Source organism: Leptonychotes weddellii, chromosome 11 (genome assembly GCF_054177405.1).
Source record: "Leptonychotes weddellii isolate Sample4059 chromosome 11, ASM5417740v2, whole genome shotgun sequence".
NCBI lineage: Eukaryota > Metazoa > Chordata > Mammalia > Carnivora > Phocidae > Leptonychotes > Leptonychotes weddellii.
Window position 1 is genome coordinate 31,848,905 of NC_138379.1, and position 22,740 is coordinate 31,871,644.

The window sequence follows — 22,740 nt, forward strand, 5'->3', positions numbered from 1 at the left end:
TGTCTTCTGTGGGAGGGGACTGCCGCACTGTTACTCAGGCAACCCTGTTTGGGCGGAGTTGCCCTGCGCCCCTGTGGCGGGGGATGGGCTCAGTGGGAATCAGTCTTTGGGGCTTTTGTTCTCTGGCGCCTTTCCCTGGCGGCTTTCCGCGTCTCTTCCGCAAGTCAGAGCAGAAGAGACCGTTTCCAACCCTCTGCCTCAGAGCAGAGAGACCTCAGTCTGTTCTTCAGTGAGCTCCCCAGGCCACACCGTCTCCGTTTCTGTCCGTGCTGCTATAAACTGAAGCGTCCTGGGTTGTGCGCCCCTCCGCAGCGCTCCCAGTCCTGCCTCCAGGTCGGGGCACGTCTCTGCCCTTTGTGCTTCTAAAACTGCCAGCCGCTCCCAGTTCGTGCGCGCGTGCAACTCCGCCGCTCAGGGTTTCCACCCCAGGGGCTGCCCTAAAGTCCTTTCCCGACACTACCAGTTTGCGAGTCTGTGCCCGTCCCCAGTGCACGAGCCTGTCACTCACCAGTGGGGTAGGATCCCCACGTCCAGGCACCCTCCCGCTGCCGTTTATCTTCCGATATCTGCCTGTAGAATCACAGCTCTCCGCTTCGTACCTCAAAACCAACCACCTGCGATATTCTGTTTGTAGAGATCCAGATCTTCTTACATCTCAGGCTGGTTTCGTGGGTGCTGAGAGTGGTCTGGTAGATATCCAGCTCAATTCTGGGGACCAGTTGAAATAGGGTCCCCTACTCCTCCACCATCTTTCCCCTCTCCCTGAGGTGATGGTTCTAAAGCAAAAACTGAACCATGTCCTTTTCCTGCTTCAAAAAGGTTTCTATCCCTTCTTTTAGCAGTGTTCTGCATGATGTTGCTGATAAACATTCAAGTCTCGCCTTCTTCTACTCCTATATGAAGAACTAAACGCCCAGTGTTCCTCCTCAGCCCAGTGCTCTGCACTACGTCTCTCTGCCTGAGACATTCTTACCTAACTTGTTTACTTTGGAACTTACTACTTATCTTTCAAGACACAGCTCAAGAATAAGTGCTGTGAAACTTTCCCTGAACTTGTCACAAAAGTAGGTGCTTTTTCATCCGTGCTCTGTTCTTTCAGGAGTATCGCTCTGTTATAATTATTATAAATTTGGATGTCTTCCTGTGAATATATTCATAACCATCAAAACCATGTTCTGATTATCTTTGTAGCCCTACTCTCTTGCCTGGTATCTAGTGATGTTTAATAAATGCTCATTAAAGGAACCGTGTGCATTGTAATCATGCACCTATGGACAATTCCTTTCTCTTTTTAAGGATGTTTTTTATTTTTATCATCTTGCTATTAAGTGCTACCAAGTCTCTAAAACTTTTCCTAAAACCATAAAATCAACAAGGAAAAGAAATAAAAGCACACCCAATACAGGCCTTCAGCATCATGACAGAGAATACCATGATCTTCAAATTAACTATAAGTAAAGAAAAAAACCCAGTTCCAAGAGAGGACCTGCCACCTGTTGTCACAAACCTGATGTACCAGAGAGCAAGGAAGAAGATGCTTAAGAAGTTCCAGTAAAAAAAAAAAAAAAATGTAAAGTAGGGTACAGACATTAAACAAATACAGACAAAATAACTGCCAGGGGGAGAAAAAGATGTAACTAAATGTCATAATACTGAACACATTTTGGGATAGGGTAATCCACAGCACTGGCCAAAAGGAAGGGATCTGAAAATAAGCAGGAATGGAAGCCTCAAAGAAGCAACATTTGTGGGGGAAGAGTCACATGTAAATGGTGGTACTCCTTAAAGGTGTGGCAGGAAAGAGAAAGAAGAAAATAAGAGGGATCCTGTAGATCCTAGACAATAACCACACACCATCATCCATAAAAGAAACTGCATGGAATAGTAAAGGGCTAGCAGAAGAGTGCACCCTAATGCTTGAAACACTATGAGTTAAATACAAATAGACAAAAGCAGACCATGTCTATACAAAACTATATTAGAAAAACCAACAATGTTAAACAAATAATTTCAGCTAATGAATATTCTCCCAAAGGAACATAAGAAATAGTGGAATAAAACACTACAAACTGAATTAAATTTTCTCAAATAAATAATTGAAAACATAAGAAAATACCAGAAATATATAAATAATAAGTGTGGGAATTGGAATAAATAAAACAAGAGGTGAAAGAACTCCATAAAGAGAGGAAAAAGAAAAATTGCAAAAGGTTGTATCAGAATTGATGCTGAAATTATGAGGTATTCAAAAGGGAGAATAAAGGGACAATTAAGTGAAAATCTAATAAAAGACAGTAAGAAAAACAGGAAACCTATCAGAAAAATGAAAATGACATGGAGAAGTAAAAAGAGTCGCAGAGAAATCGTTTGATATAAAGGCAGACAAAAAAAGGCCAATATACATATAAGTGGAGTCCAAAGAAAACAAAAATACTGGAAAAGATCTGATATTTTAAAACTATAATCCAAGAACACTTTCCAGAAGAAAAAAAAAAAAAAATAGAAGGTATGCATTGAAAGGATCCAGTAGGAACGAGGAAAAACTGACTTAGAACAATCACCTCCAAAACACAATGTGTTAAAACAATCAGATTTTAAAACAAACGAGCAAGCAAACAAAACTCTCGGGGCTTCCTAGCAAAATGATAAAGTAATGTTCAAGGACAAAACAATTTTCTACTCATGAGGACACACTGGAGGCATTTCCACAAGGCAAGGACACCCACTATCTCTACTACTATTTAATATTGTTCTGGAATTACTAGCCAATGCAACTGAACAAAAGAAAATAACTGGAGACCTAAGAATTGGTAAAGAAAAAAGTAAACTATTTCTATTTAAAAATGACAGGGTGGGACACCTGGGTGGCACAGTCAGTTAAGTATCCGACTCTTAGGGGTGCCTGGGTGGCTCAGTTGGTTAAGCGACTGCCTTTGGCTCAGGTCATGATCCTGGAGTCCCGGGATTGAGTCCCGCATCGGGCTCCCTGCTCAGCAGGGAGTCTGCTTCTCCCTCTGACCCTCCTCCCTCTCATGCTCTCTGTCTCTCATTCTCTCTCTCGCAAATAAATAAAATCTTAAAAAAAAAAATTAAAAAAAAAAAAGTATCCAACTCTTGGTTTCAGCTCAGGTTGTCATCTCAGGGTCATGAGATCAAGCCCCACATCAGGCTCCTAGCTCGGTGTGGAGTCTGCTTGAGTTTCTCTCTCCCTCTGCCCCTTCTACTCATGCATGTGCTCTCTCCCTCTCAAATAAATAAATAAATCTTTTAAAAAATAACAAATAAATAAATAAATAAATAAGACATGGTACTATACCTAGATAACCTTAAAGAATCACTGAAAAAACTAATTCAATGAAGAATTCATCAAGGTGTCAGAATATAAAATTAAGATGCAAAAATCAATAGCATTCAGTATATAAATAAAAACAAGTTAGAAGATATATTATGAGAATACATAATTTATAATAGCAACAAAAAATATAAAATACCTAGCATTAAACCTAAGAAAGTTGCCTAACCTATACAAAGAAAAATCTACAAGACTCCTGAAAAACCCAAAAGTACACTTGAACAAAGACATCTTTTCCTTGACATGCCTTCTCCTTGATTAGGATGACTGAATTATCATCAAACTATCAGGTCTATCTAAGTTAATTTGTAAATTTAATGTGATACCCATATAAATACCAACAATCTGTTTTTTAGTAAAGAGCTAGCCAAGTTGATACTAAAGTTTATATGGAAGAATAAATATGCAGAATGTAAAAGGAAACACTAAGAGTAAAACCTATGATGAAGTATTAGCCCAACCAGATTCTAAAACATACTACATAGTACTACATAGTAAAACATATGTAGCAAAGGTGCTATAATGAAAACAGCCTGGGACTGATACATGAGAAGCTAGTTAGATCAAAGGAATGAAACAGAACATCTAGAAAGAAACTCCATTGCATAAAGAAATCTAGTTTAAGATAAAGGTAGTACCTCAAATCACTGAGACATCAATAAACTTCTTAATAAATGGTGTTGGGACAAATAAATAAAAGTAGATCTCCTCCTCACATGATATGTACGAAAAATTCTAAATGGATCAGGAATCTAAACACAAAAAATGAAACTATGCAAGTAAAAGAAAATGTAGGAGAATTCCTCTATAATTTGTGTGTACAAAAAAGGTATTGTCTGGGCGCCTGGATGGCTCAGTTGTTACACATCTGCCTTCGGCTCAGGTCGTGATCCCACGGTTCTGGGATCGAGCCCCACATCAGGCTCCCTGCTCAGCAGGGAGTCTGCTTCTCCCTCTGACCCTCACCCCACTTGTGCTCTCTCTCTCTCTCAAATAAATAAATACAATCTTAAAAAACAAAGCATTGTCACTAAAAATCCAAAAGCAATAAAAATTTTGATAAAGTTGACTTCATATAAAATAAGAAAATACTTCTACATAGCAAAAACCAAACAAACAAATAAAAACAAAACCCATATACAAAGTCAAAATGCAAATGACAAACTTGGAGAAAATATTAGGAATATGTATTATAGATAAAGGATTATAAAACCTCAGTATATAAAAAACTTAAAAACACTAAAAAAGAAGGAAAAAATTCTATAGAAAAATGGACAAAAGGTATGAATATACAATTCATTAAAAAGCTACAAAAATGTCCCTTACCATATGAAAAGATGTTCAATTTCATGCATATTAAGGGAAATACAAATTAAAACTACACTAAAATGCCATTTCTCACCTGTCAGCTAGCAAGAATTAGAAAACTTGACAGTGCACACTGTACTCTCATACATTGTTCGTGGGAATTCCATATAGTCCAATCCCACTGAGAGAGAATTTGGCAATTTTTAAAAAAATTTATTTATTTATTTATTTATTTATTTTTAAAATTATGTTATGTTAGTCACCATACAGTACTGCATTGCATGGAGCACTGGGTGTTACACACAAACAATGAATCATGGAACACTACATCAAAAACTAATGATGTACTGTATGGTGAATTTGGCAAATTTTAACACAACTATATATGCACTTACCCTGCAACCCAACAATCTCACGCATATGGATTTACCCTGAAGATACTCCCAACAATATGTCCAAGGACACATAATGGTGTACCATAAAGCAGAAAAATGAATGACGATGTCTCCATGAACTCATGCATTGATCTTCAGGATATACTGTTAAGTGAAAATAGCAAAGTGCTGAAGAGTCTATACAGAATGCCACTTTTGTTTAACAAGGAGAAATTTTAGAGAATACATATATCTGCTTCTTTTGATAAAGATAAATCAGGAAACAATGAAGTTGCAAGCTATAAGGGATAAGGAATAAGAGAAGCGGGCAAGAAATGGGTGAAAGGTATCTGGGAAGGAGTGCCGCTCCCCTGGGTTTTAACTAATATTGAAAACAAACTGAAATAAGCCTTATTATGCCAAAAGTGAAAAGGGTAGAGTTTTGGGGAGGAAAAAGGAGGAATGTTAGAAAGACATGGGATCCAGTTCCAAGGGCTTTGGCGAAAGAATGATGAGGGACAACTAGTAAATGTGGAAGGAGTGCTGCAGTTGGAAACTCATTTTGCAACCAAAACAGTGAATACTGGTTCAGTTGAGAATCTTTCTGTATGCTAAGTCTAGGGAGAAATTGTAATGAGTAACACAACTTCCCACAGATTGTTTATTACTAGGAGGGTAAAAACAATGGAGAAGTCCAACAAACTCTTAACTGGATAAAAAAAAATCAATATAAAAAATGAGGGGCTTATGGAAGCAAGGGGAAAATAACATATAGAGCTGTGAAACAGGATCACACTTTGGATGCTCAAAATTATCATCAACGACCCGGTGCTCCCCCAAGCTAAAAGTCAACCCAGAAGACGGTGTCCGTGGCTGGTGCTGCTATCTCTAATGTCACAGGAGGGGGCCTGTGGGGCTGGGACCCAGGTCTCTGAGGAGGAGGTATGGCAAGTTGGTGGGCTATCTCACAATAGATAAGGGGTTGGATCTGCAAGTGTTGGCAAAACTGTAAACAGCATTCAGCCACAGCAATAGGAACACACGGCCACAGCCAGGAAAGAATTGTTGGGGAAATGCTCACAGGAAGGAAACAGGAAACACATAAATAAACCAATAGAAACAAATCCTCTTTTCCTCCTCCCATCTTTCGGTCTCCCTAGTGCTTCTTGCTGGCAGAGCCCAGCAGTGAGCTAACTGGCAAAGCATACTGGTGATTCTCAGAGTTCCAGGCTCAATTTCAGAAAGCAGATTATAGAAAGGTGGGCTGCAGCTGAGGAACAATAGCTTAATGACTGGTATGTAAGTGAGATCACATCAAGTGTTAATCTAGGAATCCACATCCAATTGCCACTTCCTACCTGCACAACTACAGGCCTTGCCCCCCATCTCCGGCGTCATTTCCTTCCAGGCATCCTGGGGAGTCCCCAGACATGTCTCACTTGTACTAGGAATATCTTTGGGGAACAGCTTTCTTCTTTTTTTTTTAAGATTTTATTTATTTATTTGACAGAGAAAGAGACAGCAAGAGAGGGAACACAAGCAGGGGGAGTGGGAGAGGGAGAAGCAGGCTTCCTGCCGAGCAGGGAGCCCGATGCGGGGCTCGATCCCAGGATCCTGGGATCGTGACATGAGCCGAAGGCAGAAGCTTAACCAACTGAGCCATCCAGGCGCTCCTGGGGAACTGCTTTCAACACTTTGTCCAGGTCACTGTGTAAGGATTGCAGCTCCCCCACGCCAGTGATGTTCATTTCTCCAAGAAGGAATTCCCCCTTCCCCCTCTGAGTTTCTTCACTAAACCCATCTTACCCTCTATCCCAGAAAGTTAATCCTCTAAGAGGAGTGGGTTTGTTTGTTTGTTTGTTTGTTTATACAAATTGATTGGGGTGTAATTCATATATAATAAAATATACCTAAGTGTATAATTTGATAAGTTCAAATGCATGCACTCTTGTAACTAAGTAAGAGACAGGCGAAGCTAGGTAGGGGGTTACATGACCAGGCTCACAGAAATCCCAGATGTGTTGGAGCACCTGGGTGGCTCAGTCAGTTAAGTGTCTGCCTTCAGCTCAGGTCATGATCTCAGGGTCCTGGGATGAAGCCCCACATCAGGCTCCCTGCTCAGCAGGGAGTCTGCTTCTCTCTCTCCCTCTGCCTCCCCCCTCATGCTCTCTCTTGCTCTCAAACAAATAAAATCTTAAAAAAAAAAAAAAAGAAAAGAAATTCCAGATGTGGAAAAATGTTATACACAAGATATTAACTAGAGAGAAGAAAACATAACAAATCCACTTTGTTTGTTCTAAATATAGACAAGATATTTTCATAATATTTTCAAATCTACCTTGTTTGTGTTAAATGTTACAGACAAGATATTTGCCAAGTTCCCTGGTCAGTTTTTTATAAAAGACCGACCGTAAAAGCCCTCAGTGGCAACCCATTCGGAACCCCTATCTAGGGAGCTTTCCTTTCTGTTCTCAACTTCCGTTAATAAACTCTCAGTTCACCCTATTTTCCACAAGATTTATACTTCAACTCCATGAGGCAAGAACCCTGCAACCCCACAACCCTGCAATATAACCACCACCACAATCAACCATACAGAGCATTTCCATCTCAAAAAGTTCCCTTGAGACCCTTGCAGTTAACCCCTTCCCCAATACTAAGATCTGGGCAACTACTACTTTAATTTTGGTCCCTATAGTTTTGCCTCTTCCAGAATAATGTTTTATAAATGAAAACATAGGACTATGCAACATTTCGTGGCCTGCTTCTTTTCCTTAGCAAAGTGCTTTGAAGATTCATCCTTTGATGTTGCGTGTATCAGTAATTTATCTCAGAGAAAAATATCCATTGTGTGTATACATGATTGTTTGTTTATCCATTTATCAATTGATGGACCTTTGGGTTGCTTCCAGGTTTTTCTTATGAGTTAAGCTATGAACATTCAAATAATGGTGTTTTTGTGGACATATGCTGCATTTTTCCTGGGTAAAGACTTAGTAGGGGAATGGCTGGGTCGTAAAAAAGTACATATTTGGGGCGCCTGGGTGGCTCAGTCGTTAAGGGTCTGCCTTCGGCTCGGGTCATGATCCCAGGGTCCTGGGATTGAGCCCTGTGTCGGGCTCCCTGCTCCACGGGAAGCCTGCTTCTCCCTCTCCCACTCCCCCTGCTTGTGTTCCCTCTCTCTCTAATAAGTAAATAAAATCTTAAAAAAGAACTCATATTTAATTTGATAAGAAACTAAAATTTTTTATAGAGTTTCTCCACCATTTTGCATTCCAGCAGCACTTAGAGATTTCAAGTTGCTCCAGATCCCTGTCAGCACTTACTGCTGTCAATTTTTTAGATTTTAGCTATAATAGTGGGTGGTGTAGTAGCATCTCAATGACAGACGTTTTAATTTTTACTCCTCTAGTGAATACAGATGCTATGTATTTTTTGATTACTAACTGGCCATCCATAAATACTTTCTTTGGTGAAGTATCTGTTATAATCTTCTGTCCATTTTTAATGATTTTGTCTTATTACTGAATTTTAAGAATTCCTTAAAATATTCTAAATGTCTTTTGTCCATATGTGTGTTGCCAGTATTTTCTCCAGCCTGTGGTTTGCCTTTTTGCTTTTATAACAGTGTCTTTTAAAGAGCAGACTTTATTATTATGAAGTCAAATTTATATATATTTAAATTGTACTTTTTGTGTCTTTCCTGAAAAGTCCATGCCAAACCCCAGGCCATATAAATTTTTCCACTAAACATTCTTCTAGAAGTTTTATAGGTTTAGCCATTACACTAAGTTCCCTGATCCATTTCAAGTTAGTTTAAATTTTTGTATAGGATCAAGATTCATGTTTTGCATATGGATTCCCATTTGTTCTAACATCATTTGTTTAAAGGACTATCCTTTCCCCAGTGAATAACCAGGTACCTTTGTTGAAAATCAATTGACCACATATGTGTGGATCTGCTTCTGTACTCTCCTTTTATTAAAGTCTCCATTTGTTCATAATTTCATATATATAGAAAAAGTTGTAAGAATAATTTAGATAACTTCCATATACTCTTTAATTCTTTTATTGCAAAAATATTTTTCCATTTGTACTTTCTCTCTCTTCATATAACTCCCTCTTTCTCTTCATATATATATATATTTTTTATATATATATATATGAAGAGATATATATGTCTATCTATCTATATACCTGTATCTATATATCGATATCTATCTTTGGACAATATAGATATAGACATATAGAGATATAAATATAGATGGAGATATCTTTTGATGAGCCATTTGAAAGTAAGTTGGTTGAATATGTCATGGTCCTTTATCCCTAAATACTTCATTGTCTGTTCCTAGAAAAAGAATATTATCTTACATAAACACTAAAAAGAAACCCTAGAAATAATAGTTGTTTTCTGCAGTTGCTACTTCTGTGATAACATAGTGTTTTCTTTTTTACCTTTTAAGTTAACTTTTAAAAAAATTTTCACCTAAGTTATTTACATTAAATATTTATTAAATATTACATTAAATATTTCACCTAAGTTCTTTACATTAAACTTGGTTAAAATTTTACATTTATTTAAAAATATCATTTTACTATTGAAATGAAAAAGAAGTATAGCTTGCTATAAATGGGAAGTTATTATAGTAAGAAGATGAAAAACTTTTAAAAATTATTAAATTTATGCTAGGCACTGTCACCTGATTAAATATCTGAGTTTCCATTTTGTTGTAAAAGGAAATTTGCAAGGGCTAACAAAGTATTACAGATATAACCTCCACTGACCCAAGATGTAATGTGTTTGTATATACCCAAGGTCATAAATACAAATCTTTGGAGAATACTTGTAGTAGAAACACCTGTTGATAGTTTAAAAATGTTAAATGAATATATACTTTCAATATATTTTGAGCAATATAAACTATGTAAACGTTCATTCTGATGACTATGCTTCTTTAAAAATATGCTATGAAAACATTCTCCAAGGGCCCAATGTCTGCAAATGTCCTTAGCAGCAGGTTTGTAACAGTGAAAAATCTGGGACAGCCTGTTTTCTGACAGAAAAACAGATAAATGAATTTTGCAACATTTATAATATGGCACTCTGTGTTCTGTTAAAAAACTTGAGATAGATCTGTGTGTATTCACAGGAGGAGTACCAATAATATATTATTTAGCGCAAAAAGAAAATGACAGCAAAAAAGTAAATAAAGATGCCATTGTTTTTTCTAAGGAAAAAATATGATTGTGTATGCATTTCATTACACATGCACATAAAAATAGAACTGAATAGATATACCAAATCAAGGGCAATTACTTCTGCCAAGTTCGACAGAGGTAGAATTCCACTTAACATTTTGCAAGTCTCTTCACTATTTGAATTGTTAAATGACCATTATCCAAAACAATTAAAACATCTATCCAACAAAGAGTTCATATAATGATTTACAGAAAGTACCAGCTTATCTATGCTACCTGCCTTTCATTTATTCTTAAAAATCTCCACTTACTTGCCTTAAACAAAACCTTTGAGATAACTGTTCTACTGATTTGGGGGCATCAGCCTCATAAAAAGGACACTGTGATGCTGTGCAAGCATAGCATTACCAGCATAAATCCCCAAGTGAAACACCAGGTGTGGAGCAACCAAGGGTCTCATCTGATTGTTCCTTTACTGAAATCCTGGCACGAGTCTCCTGACATCCTGTATGTATGGGGCGTTGTCAGGGTTCAAAGCAGGAACCTGCAACGGCAGGCTTCTTGCTTAGCCAATGAAACTGTCTAAAGAATTGAGGTCATGGAACACGTGCCTTCACGGATCTCTGAGATCTACACGCACGCACACATGCATGCACACAGACCTCTGTGCACAAGCTTTCTGCTAGTTTCTAAATCCCCGGACTCAGAAAAACAAAACTAATATGTATGAAGCACTAAGTGCTAGCCCCTATGCTAAAAATATAGACATGTCTCATTTCATTATTAAACAGACCCATAAGGAAAGCACCATTGTTATTCCCATTTTACAGAGGAGCCTCATAGAGGTTAAATAATTTGACCAAGTTTATGTAGCTTCTAAGAGGATGAACTTGGATCTGAACCCAGCCTACCTAAATACCAACTACCGAGCTACCTCTGCATGGTAGTTAAAAGTATTCTGGCAACAGCATTCTAATTCACAAATGAATGACTAAATGATAGTGTGGATACAAAACTAGGAAGATGTAACATGTTGTGGATGAAAACAGTGGGAAAAGAAAGGGAATGCAATGCCATTGTGAATAAAAATCACATCATCAAGTTTTAATCAGTTTAATACTATGTAAGGAACTTACCTAACCAAATCTAAAGGCTGCTCCTTGTAAAAATAGGAAAAGCGGGCCCAATTCTGGCAAAGTATGTACCTCTCGTTGACAGGATTGGGAGGTTCTGAAGGCTTCCAATACTGACCCTACAGATATTCAAAAAGAAAGTATTTGAATGACAAAGCAAAAGACAGGGGTGAAGTAAATAAACACAGATTTTATAAGGTTAGTGAATGCAGCAAATTGTTCTTTTACTTTTGATTTGAATTTTCATATTCCACTGATGTATAATTATCTCCTAAAATCTATAATAAACTATAACAATAGTGATAATCATTAAGATCCCCCCCACCCAGTTAGTTAAAAATACAAGTTAAAGTTTGAGACTCTGGCTTTACTCTAGCTGCTCTTTCCTGTGGAATGCCCTTTCTTCTCTACTCAAATTCTACCAGATTATTCACAGCTCAGGGATTCATGTTAACAGTATAACTGGCTGGGACTTTAGAAATACACTTTTATTTTATAGATGGAAAAATTATACTCAAGCAAAGTTCAATGAATGATCCAAAGTCACACTACTATGACAGGAATCTCTTCCAGACCTGTCTGGCCCTCACTGGTAATCACTGACACAATTTCCCCGAAAATTTAAAACATGCATCACAAATGTTAGCACCAAAGAACCTCAGTACTGTTTCATGCATTTTCCCCATTGTTACAAACTGAGTTGCCTTATTAATAATATCCCTTCGGGACATAGCAGAGTACTTTCTACACATGGTAGTTCAACACATTCTTTTAACTGTTTGCCCAGACAAGTGAACTGCCAAAGACAACATGAATAAATATCCAATTGAAAATTAAGCACATGTGAAAATCTCGGTAGGATAAGGTATAAGATTTTATATCACCTAGATTCCAACTTTTTTCTTCTTCTGTAGCTAATCCTCCTGAATCTTGAAAATTGAAATAAATAAAAAGGCAGCCTATTTGGGTATCTTCAAAAATGATTCTTTAATGCACAGAAGGGAAAATCCAGTACCTAACCTTGCATTCAGGATAGGAAAAAAAAAAAAAGTAAAACTAACAGTAAGTTATAACTATCTCTCACAACAGCTAAGTACCACTGATCTTCTAGTGATCATAAATGACTCTGCTGGAAGGCTGGATGTACAGATTAAACTTGCTGGTGACTGAGGATATTAATTTGGCTTAATGACCTGGTAATAGTAAGAAGAGAATTAATGCCCTAAAAACAAACCAAACCTCAAAATCTTCTAAAACGGAATGAGCCCTTCTGTGAAGAAAGACTGACAGAGAATGCACTGTATAGTGTTTATTAACCCACTATATATCTCTCTACCAAATGACCGTGGCATTATATTGAATCTTTAATCCCCTATTAGTTCTTCTGCCAAATGTGTGTGGAGGGAGGGAGGGGCTTGGGGAAGGAGGATGGTTTCTCTAACACTGAAGTTAATTTCACCTGAATTGATACTCCTGTTAAAAACTGCCACCCATTCTGGAAAATTCTGCTGTACTTTTATAGAAAACATATCAAAGATAATCAACTAGACAGTAAGGAACAGACCTTGTTCATCAAAAAGCATCTCTCTGTACAGAGAAATCATTTGTGAAAGGAAGAGTCAAATCGATATGACAAACTTCATTTTCCTATTTCAACATATTGCTATGGCCACCCCAACCTTCAGCAATCACCACCCTGATCAGTCCCCAGCCATCTGGAGGCAAGACCCTCCACCAGCAAAAAGACTGCAACTCGCTGAAGCCTCAGAGGATGGTTAGCATTTTTTAGCAATAAAGTACTTTTTAATTAAGGTATGTACCATTTTTAGGCATAACCTCTTGCACACTGAATAGATTACAGCTTAGTGTAAACAACTTATATATGCAGTGGGAAACCAAAAAAATTCACTTTTTAATGAGACATGAAGTAAGCAAATGCTGTTGGAAAAATGGTGCCAATGGACTTCCATGACACAGGATTGCCAGAAACCTTCAATTTGTAAAAAAAAAAAAAACCCAATATCTGCAATGTGTCATAAAGCAAGGCACAAGAAAAGGAGGTATGCACGTACTTAAAACCAATCATGTATCTAATGAACGAATACATAAATGCATATAATTTAAGCCAAAACTTCATAAATGAGAAAAGATCTGATGGGTTCAGATAGAAATTTCCAAATATTCTACTCTGCAGTGTTGTTGTTGTTTTTTTTTTAATAAAACTGCTATTTTTCAATATGGGTTCTAAAGAAAATTCACATACAAATGTAATATCTTTTAAAAATAAATTTCCATTGAAACCACAGTGTAAAGTTAACCATATGTTTCAGCATAGCTAGGAAGTTTCTCAGCTGGGAACTAGGGAGTCTTTGGGGGATTTTCCCAACATGAGTAAGAATTAAGCAACCTGTCATAAAAAAGGAAGCAAAGGGAAGATTCTCTCTCCCAACAAGGCAACCTCTGAATGTCAGATGGAAAATGGGCTCAGTATTTCAAAACCAAGCTTATACTTACATCATGGAGTGGATAGGCAGATGAGTAAGTATTAGAAGTTAGCAGTCTTTCAATCCCAAACTTTTTCTTCCCATCTTCTATGCCAAAAGGACACCGTGAGAGAATATAATAAACCTATGAGGTAAGCATTAGACACACATTTCAGAACTTTATGCTATCCACATTTTTTTCCCATCGCAATTTAACAATGTCCAACTTTGTCTGAATGTAGATACAGGCTCTGATTACAGAAGGAACCTTCCCTCTGTTGTTTGAGGGAAGATGCAGAGGATAAGCTTGTATGGAGTTTGCAGGTAGTTTAGCTCCTGGGTATGGGAGCTCTCTATTCCCTTGGGGAGAGGCAGGAATGGATCATGATTTATTTTGCTTCTCCTGTCCCAAGCTCCTCTGGAAGTCTTGTGCCAAAATTCCTACAATCAGGCATTCAAGTTGGGAGTGTAATATCACCACTAACAGTTCAGCTGTGGGAATATGGGATAGAATTGATACTCAGCTATGCTGATTACTTCAGTTACACTGAGGATTTATACAGGGCCTCTTCCTGACATCTGAATTTATTAACACAAGGTTACCATATCTCTACAACTACTTTGCATTCATCTATATCTTTGCATCAGTGTTTTCCTCCATATAATTTTGGCTTTGGTGTTCTCTGCTCTCATATTTCTGCCAGTTCAATACTATCTGTACTTTGTTTTCCAGCACCTTTTCAGAATTTCTGCTTTTCTGATGAATTTGGTCTTTTCAGCACCGTTTTCAATCTATTTCCCTCCCCGTCCCCCTTCTCACATCTCCTAAGTTAAAGAATTGTTGGTTGGAGTGCTGGTTGTTCTCGAATCACCATTAGCTAATCTGGTTACTCATTTAAGTGCATCTTACTATTTTATGTTGGTAAATCTATCATAATTTATGAAAGCAGTTTTAATTTTTACAAATAATATAATAGATATTAATTATTTTACATACTTTGGATTATTTCTTTAGGAAAGATTCACCAAAATTAGAACTCTGTCCTAGGGTATTAACAAAGTGGAAAATTTTACTCCACCAGATATTGAGACTTATTATGAAGCCATGGTGAAAAAAAAAATACAGCATGTTGTCAAAAAAAATAAATAAATCTGGACTTAGGAAAGACATTATATGAAAAGATTATTACAAGAGGGGGAGGGAAACTTGTAATAGGGAGCCCTGTGAACATCTGAAAAGTCTGGCAAAAAGAGACTTTTCTTTTTATTCATTCATTCATTCATTCATTCACTCATTCACTTATTCATTTGGGAGAGGCAAGCCAGGGTCAGGGAGTGTCCTTCTTTGCGGTAAGGAAGGGCTATTATACATGCCAGTGTTGGCTTGGGTTAAGGGTACATCAAAGTTGAAGTTTCTGTGGGAGGAAAGTTTAATTAATGTCTGGTCAATTCAGCTAATAAATACTTTGTTTTGATGGATCAGTGGGGATAAATAGTTCAGCTAGCCATTTATCAGACCAAGAGTGAGAATATGGAGGGTCTATGTTTGACTCTTATTACTACAAACTAATTACAAAAGGGAGAAATTACAAGGCTAATTATAAATCTAAAAGAACTGAAATTTCCCTGGTGCCAAAAGGGAAAGAGACTTCCTCCCCAACCTCTCTGTTCTTAGAGCATTTCCTTTAGAGAGCTTGTAATTATAAACTCTTTCTCTATCCCTTTGAGACTTATATAAATCTGTAGCAAAGCTAAATAAGCCTCTTGACAGTTTTAAAACCCAGGAGTGTTTTCCTTAAGTTTTCTAGGAGCCATCCCTTTTAAATGTAAACATCAAGCAAGATAGCATCCCTACCTCCCTGTTTCTATGGGAAAGTAGCCTGGGCACCTGACTCCAACTTGTAACTACTTGTTTGGCATAGAGATATGAGAAGCTTAATTTTTTCTTGGTATAAAGACAACTACCATAGATGGACACTTCAATCGCCAGGCGAATTTAGGATGAATTATGTGGCAAGCGGTGCTGTCAAGTCAAACTGGGAGATGGGGGCAGTGGTTATCTATGAATACTCATAGGGGCTAGGGTGATCCTTTAAAGGAAGCAGTTCACCAGAATGAGGAGTGAGGAATTTCCTTAACGGTCCCTGTTTTCTAGGACTACAGAACTCAAGTAAGGTTCAACGTTGTCAGTATCGATACAAAAGGAGACAAAAGATCAAAGCTGCAGAACTGGGCCCAGAAGTAGACCTATGAATATATAGAAACTTGAGTTATAACAAAGGTGGAACTGAAAAACGGTATGAAAAGTTGAATGTTTTCAATAATTGCTACAAACTGAATGAATGACCACATATACGGTGGGAAATTGCACCATGCACAAAAATGAATTCCAGGTGGACGCTAGGTTTCAATGTGGAAAATAAAATAATACAACTTCAAAAAAATAACATAGGAAATTGACGTCATGGTCATGGTGGTAGTTAAAAGATTAAGAGCATGATTCATAAAGAAAAGGCTTGAGAAACTGGACTACATTAAAATTAAAAACATCTGTTTAGCAAAAGAAGCCATTAAAATAAAGAAAAAGGAAGCACAGGTAGGAAAAGATCAGTAACGTATATGATAAACAAAGGGCTCATATAAGGAATATATCAACGATTTCTACCAATCAACCAGGAAAGACCTAATTGAGAAATAGACAAGAGACTTTAGCAGGGACTTCACAAAAGTGCCTATGTAAATAAGCAATAAAAGCATCCAAACACATATCAGAGAAATGCAAATTAAAACCATAATGACACACAAATAAATTTCAATACGAAGTAATGAAAATGAATGCACAAAAACTCATACAAGAGCTAAATCACCCAAATAAGTGTTGAACCAAAGAAGCCAGACTCAAAAGAATATATACTGCATGATTCCACTTTTATAAAATTTAAAAGTCAACTTCTGCTGAGGACAATGGGAATAGTAACTGGGAAGTTAGTAGGACTTCTGGAGGGTGAACAAGTTTTTCTCCTTGATGTGGGTGGCAGTTACATGGTTGCGTTTGCTTTGTGACGATTCAGTGAGCTGTTTGCTTGCAACCTGGGGGCCTACCTCTATTCATATTATGCCACAATTAAAAAAGAAAGAAAAAGAAAGATTGGTAAATTCCAATGTCGAGAAAGATATGGAACATGGAGCACTCTCATATGTTGTTACTAGGACTCAAATTAGTACATCTTTTTGTAAAGAGTGATAGTGCAATATAAAATTTTAAATGTGTGTGCCCTTAGATCCAGTAATTTTGTATCTGGTATCAATTTTGCAGAAAAATTTACATATACACTGAAATATGTAAATACCAGGTTGAAAACTACAGAATTGTTTGTAAATCAGAAAAGTTGGGAATAAACTCAATAGCTGTTAGAATTGGGAATATATATACATGCTAGATGTTATAAAATATACATCACAAGGCTCAAATGTCATGATGATTGTGAAGATGCTTTGAGAAGTATGAAATTCAATACCAATGTAAGAGGCTTTTGGAATACTTTCAATGTGTACATACATAAACTTGAGTGTCCTGGATGAGGATAGGAAGGAAGGGACTCTTCCACATTAATCTCCCAAATAACTTCTTCAACAGAGCAAAAATAGTTCTGCTCCACTGAAGGAGGAAAAACTGCTGTTTTAAAGCTGACTTAATCTAAGGTATCCATACTCTTTACACAGAACAAGTAAAGAGAAATGGATACTAATATTTCTATACCTGATCGAGTTCCTAATTTGCTCCTCCTGGTTCCCTGGCCTTTTGCTAGCTACTTTTTAACATAACAAGTCTATCTAAAGTACTCTACAGTTTGCAAAGTGCTTCACACAGAGTCTTTCATTTGATTTTGACAATAATACCTAACACTTATTGAGCACCTAGTATATTCAGGTATCAAAGTCTTTCATACCTTAACTCACTTCATTCTCAGAGTAACCTGTGAGGTAGACTTTATTCCTACCTTAACATGAGGAAACAGTGGTAGGGGAAGCATGATTCTTTAGGAGAGAGGCTTTTAATGGGAAACATAAAGATTCTAGGACTACAAATAGAGAGGAAATATTATTATTCAGGACTGAAAATGGTTTTCAATGAGAGGAAAAAGTTTTGAGGTTTCTCAAACGCTACCTATATATAAAGAAATTTTAAAATTCCATTTTCATTTGGAATGACCAATATTCTTCCTGCTATGCAGTGTATTCATAAAACCAAACTCTAAAACCATTTTACAAAGAACGAATAAAAGCTAAGCCCTGGCTCTCAGTTAAGAGCTTGTCCCAGTATTACATGAAGGCTCTATCTTAACTGTGTCCACACTGTCAAACTTTTGTGTTTAAACAAGTTTGATAAGTCAGTAGGTGAACAGGTTTAAATGGTCCAGGTGGACTTTTGAACCCACTTAATCCCACCAAATACTTATCAAAATGCATGCGGACACACTGTGCAGACATCGCACCACACACGTATACACACACGTACACAAGCACACATAGACACGTATGCCTCAGTTGAAGGGATGTGACCAAAGGTCTTCTCTACCTACAATTCTGTTTCTTGATGAGGATGGAAAGAAGCTTGACTCGTCTTCAATGAGGAAGAGTTCCTGCCGATGTCTGGTGAATTGGGCAGTGAAATATTCAGGATGAGGGTGCCTCACATTCTTTGGGAGCTTCAGAGGCCCAAGCATATAGGGGATATTCTCAGCTGGAGGAATATCACTCTCCTTAATAGGCATTTTGATTCCCAGCACTTCAGCGTAAGTAACTAGTACCTCCCAAGGGGCATGGATCTTGACAAAATAAGTCCTTCCATCTTCAGAGTTCTGTAGAAAAAGCAGGCAAAATAACAGGAAGCATTATGATTTATTTGTTACCAAACTGATCAAAGAAACAAAGTTTTATAAAATCTCAAACAAATTAAAGATGTTACAGCAGTTACAATTTATTGACATTTTTCAGCAAAACTTCTAGAGGAACAAATGCTCAAAACATGTATCTATGTATTACACTTACATATACATGTATGTATATGTGTAAATGTTGTTGTGTGTATGTGTGTGTGTATGTGACAGAGACAAAGAAAGAATATTCTAAAAAATATATTTCAGACTCAATGTACACTAGCCAAGAATCTACAGATACATATGTGATTCTGGGCAATCTCTTAAGTTATTAGTGACTAACCATGAGCTCAGAACTGTGCTTAGGATATATGAGGGACACAACATACAAAGGATAAGACATACTTACTCTTCTTACCCATGGCCTATACCTAGAAGAAGAACTTTAATAGGGGTTCATGACACCGAAGAATGACCAAGTTATAGATTGTAACACATATTTATTAGTTCAGTAAAAACAGATAAATAAGAACTAGAGAATACTGGAGTTTCGTGGACAAAGTGGGATCCGAAATAGGTCTTTAAAAATCATTTTGAAGGAAATTCTAGAAAACCAGTGGATGGCAAGAGATTTAAAAAAATAAATAAAAGAATTTGCCATATTCATGAGCAGAGAAAGTCAACTTGGCTTACCCATAGTGGGTTGTGCTATAAGACAGCCAGGTTAACTAGAGTGTCAGATTATAGCAGCCTTCAGAATGAGAGATATGAAACAAGACCTGTGTCTTCACTTTCTTTGTACCCTGAATAGAATTATGTATGTCTATTTTTACAATGTTTAACTCATCATCTTATATTCAGAGCACTGACCTGCTTATTTACCAGGAAGACCACAGGCCCTACCATCTACATATCTGTGGCCAACAAAACTACTGTATTGCTCCCAAACACGAAGTCTATTTGGTCAAGGTCCATAGCAGAAGAAAACAATGCTTCAAACACCAAGACTCTGGTACAAATTAACAACTATACTTACCCTTTTGTCTTCAACTTCCAACTCAAGACCTGTTTTTCTGAGATTTTGTTCAAATTCTTTTCTCCTTTCCTATGGAAAAACAAATCAGTAGAATTATGTAGAACACTTTTATTTGCCCAGTGACAAACAGACTTGTTATTCCAGATGGTCCTCTGTCCCTCCCATGGTTATACGTAAAAGTATTTTATGTATTACCTGCATCTTAGCACCATGTCCTGCTATTCACCTGTGCTAAAATTCACAATATAACTATAAAAATCCAATATATCTAGGAATAATTTCCAGGAAATGTGCAGGACCTCTATCTGAAAATATGTGCAAAACTTTACTAAATAACATTAAAAAAACCTTGGTAAACAGAGCGACATATCATGCTCCTGATTGGGAAGACTCAGTATGACAAATATTATCAATACTCTTAAAAAGAAATGATATATTTAATTCAATTTTAAGCCAAAATATCATTATGACTTTTTAAACTTGGAGAACAGAATAGCTTCACTTAGAAGAAAAATTAAATTAAATTAAAACGATCATTACTTGCGGGCTTCAAAACAATGCATTGATTGTTGAAAAATCCTGTGGCCTTCATTATAACTTAAGTGTGAAGAATTTTATAGTAACTGGCTTTATGATGATAATATAGAATGCTTACCTTCAAATTGATAGGTCTACCTTGATATATCTTCAAACTTTACAAAGAGTAAAAGATAATTTAATGTGCTCTTTTTCTCCACTTGCAAAGTTCGCTACAGATGAGAAAAGGTCTGTGATAGTGGTGCAAAGTTTCCTCTCCACTACCCCTTCCTAACTGCCCTTCTTTTATGTTATCAGATTGAGACAGACAGCAAACTTCCAGAAGACCAAGGAAAAAGGAGGAGGTGGACAAGAAAAAGGAGGAGGGCATTCAAAATATTGTTATCAGAACTGAGAAAGCGAACGGCTCTTTTCATTCTAGTAACAAATGCTTTTGCAAGTTACAGGGCTGCCAATTCTCTGAGGTCAACAAAAGTGAAGAACTAAAAGGACTGTTAGCCAATGGACCATTAAACACTCTTTTTATGATACATTACTATAATTTGGAGACAGTATTCAGGAGTCCAAAAAAGATTAAATCTGCTTAAATGATAATCTTTCTATTCCAATCTACTTATTTATCTGAAGAAGCTGAATTTATACTACCATATAAAAACAAGAGAGGAATATAGCTGAAGTTGAGCCAACTCATTCTGGAAATAATTCTTGTTCATCTATTAATAAAGAAAATATATTTAAAGCCCCTCTGTCCATCTCATTAACTAACGAACTTATGATGAGTTTATTTTTTTATGTTTGGTAATTGTCAAATTTTGTAACACAGTCATGATGCTTTATCAATTATATACTTGTACAATTGTTTAAAAAACTCAAAACAGAAGAAAAAGTTTAAGGCTTAGACTGTTCTGGTTAAGGGAAATAAAAACATTTCAATGTGTATACTTATATTTGTTGCAGCAAACTTAAAATGAACAAACAAGAGACTCCCAAAGGTAAAATATTTACTTTGGGAAAAATTTAAGTGGGGAAAATGGGATGGAAATTTCAGATGAAGGAGAAAAATAAATGATGTAAAATTTCAAGTGTGGAAGAAGAATTTCTTCATATAACTCATTTTTTTTTAATGAATGATGGTGGGTATCAAATTTCCATGATATTTAAGTTCTACGGATATATGCTAAAAAGTGGTTTAAATGGACCATTAGCAATACATCAAAAATTACATCCTTTGCAACTATTGAAATGTAGGATCAGTAACTGGAGATGGGGAAGACCTGTAGATAGATCAGGATTTTAGGAGGGGCGGGGGATGTTCAGGAGCTCATTTTGGACCTGTCAAGCCTGAGATGTCTATGAGACTTCCAAGCAGAGACACAAAATAGTCATGTGGGAGAGAAGAATGGACTGGAAGGTGAACTTTGGAATTACCACAGATGTGGTTTTATAACTGTGAGACAGAATGTTTCATCAAAGAAATGCATGCAGGCTGGGAAAAGAAGAGGATTATGAATTGGACCCTTAGGCACTATGATAATAAAGGATCAGGGAGAGGAAGAGATTGAGAAGGAGAAACAAATGAAATAAAAGAAAAACCAAGAGGATATAGAGTTCTGGAATTCAAGTGGAGAACATACATATGAGAAGGAAATGAGAAACACGCTGCTAATAGGTCAAGTAAGATGTGGGTTAAGACTTGATCACTGGATTTATTTATACGAAAATGAGAATGGTTGAGGTGATGGCCTGATGGGAATGGGTTTAAGAGAAAATGGGACAGAAAAGAATTTGAGAAAAGAATAGTAGCTGGCAGGGAAACTGAGATCAAGTGAAGGTTTTTGTTCTTGGAGAGTGGGAAAATGAACTGAATAAGGAGATGAAGCATGACTGCTGAGGCATGATTAACTTCACTCAGCTGAGGTCGACGGGCACAAACATGAGGTAAAATCTGTAAGTGAACTGCATGTCCTTCTTTCTGCCGGGTTCCGGTACACCGTCAGTGGAAAGGTGAGTTTAACTGCAGGTGCTGTTTTACCAAGGAAGCACAAGTGAGGGAGGGGCAGGGGTTTGAAGGCATAGGTAATAGAGTGATTACATTTGTTGACCATTAGATTTAAGCTGGATCAGCATAGGAAAGCAGTGGATAAGGACTAGCAGTGAAAAGGGGGTTAAGGTATTTGTATCTTATATGGTCCTGCTAGAAGGAAGGGTATTGGTCCAAAATATTTGAGGGGTTGGTCAGATAGATGGATGCCTGGAATGAGATGATAAAGACTTGTAGTTGTTAGTAATGACAAGTTCTAGGTAAGTGAGTGGCTGATCCAGAGACTAAGATAAATGGAAAGGGGAGTTGAAGGAAGAAAGAGGACAGGATGCTAAAATAGTCATCTGTGTGAGGGAACACAGAACTTCCTTGAACTCCCCTTTCCATTTATCTT

At 37.0% G+C, this 22,740-nt stretch overlaps 1 protein-coding gene across 1 annotated transcript in view; it reads right to left on the reverse strand.

The window, feature by feature from the left end:
• Positions 1–22,740, reverse strand: part of ANO5 (anoctamin 5) — an 84,677-nt gene that overhangs the window by 42,335 nt on the left and 19,602 nt on the right. The window contains exons 4-7 of the mRNA XM_081798455.1: positions 19,769–19,837; positions 18,436–18,714; positions 13,884–13,997; positions 11,373–11,488 (exon numbers count right to left, since the gene is read on the reverse strand). Of these exons, the coding sequence (XP_081654581.1) occupies positions 11,373–11,488; positions 13,884–13,997; positions 18,436–18,714; positions 19,769–19,837 (578 nt within the window). The remainder of the gene's footprint in view (positions 1–11,372; positions 11,489–13,883; positions 13,998–18,435; positions 18,715–19,768; positions 19,838–22,740) is intronic.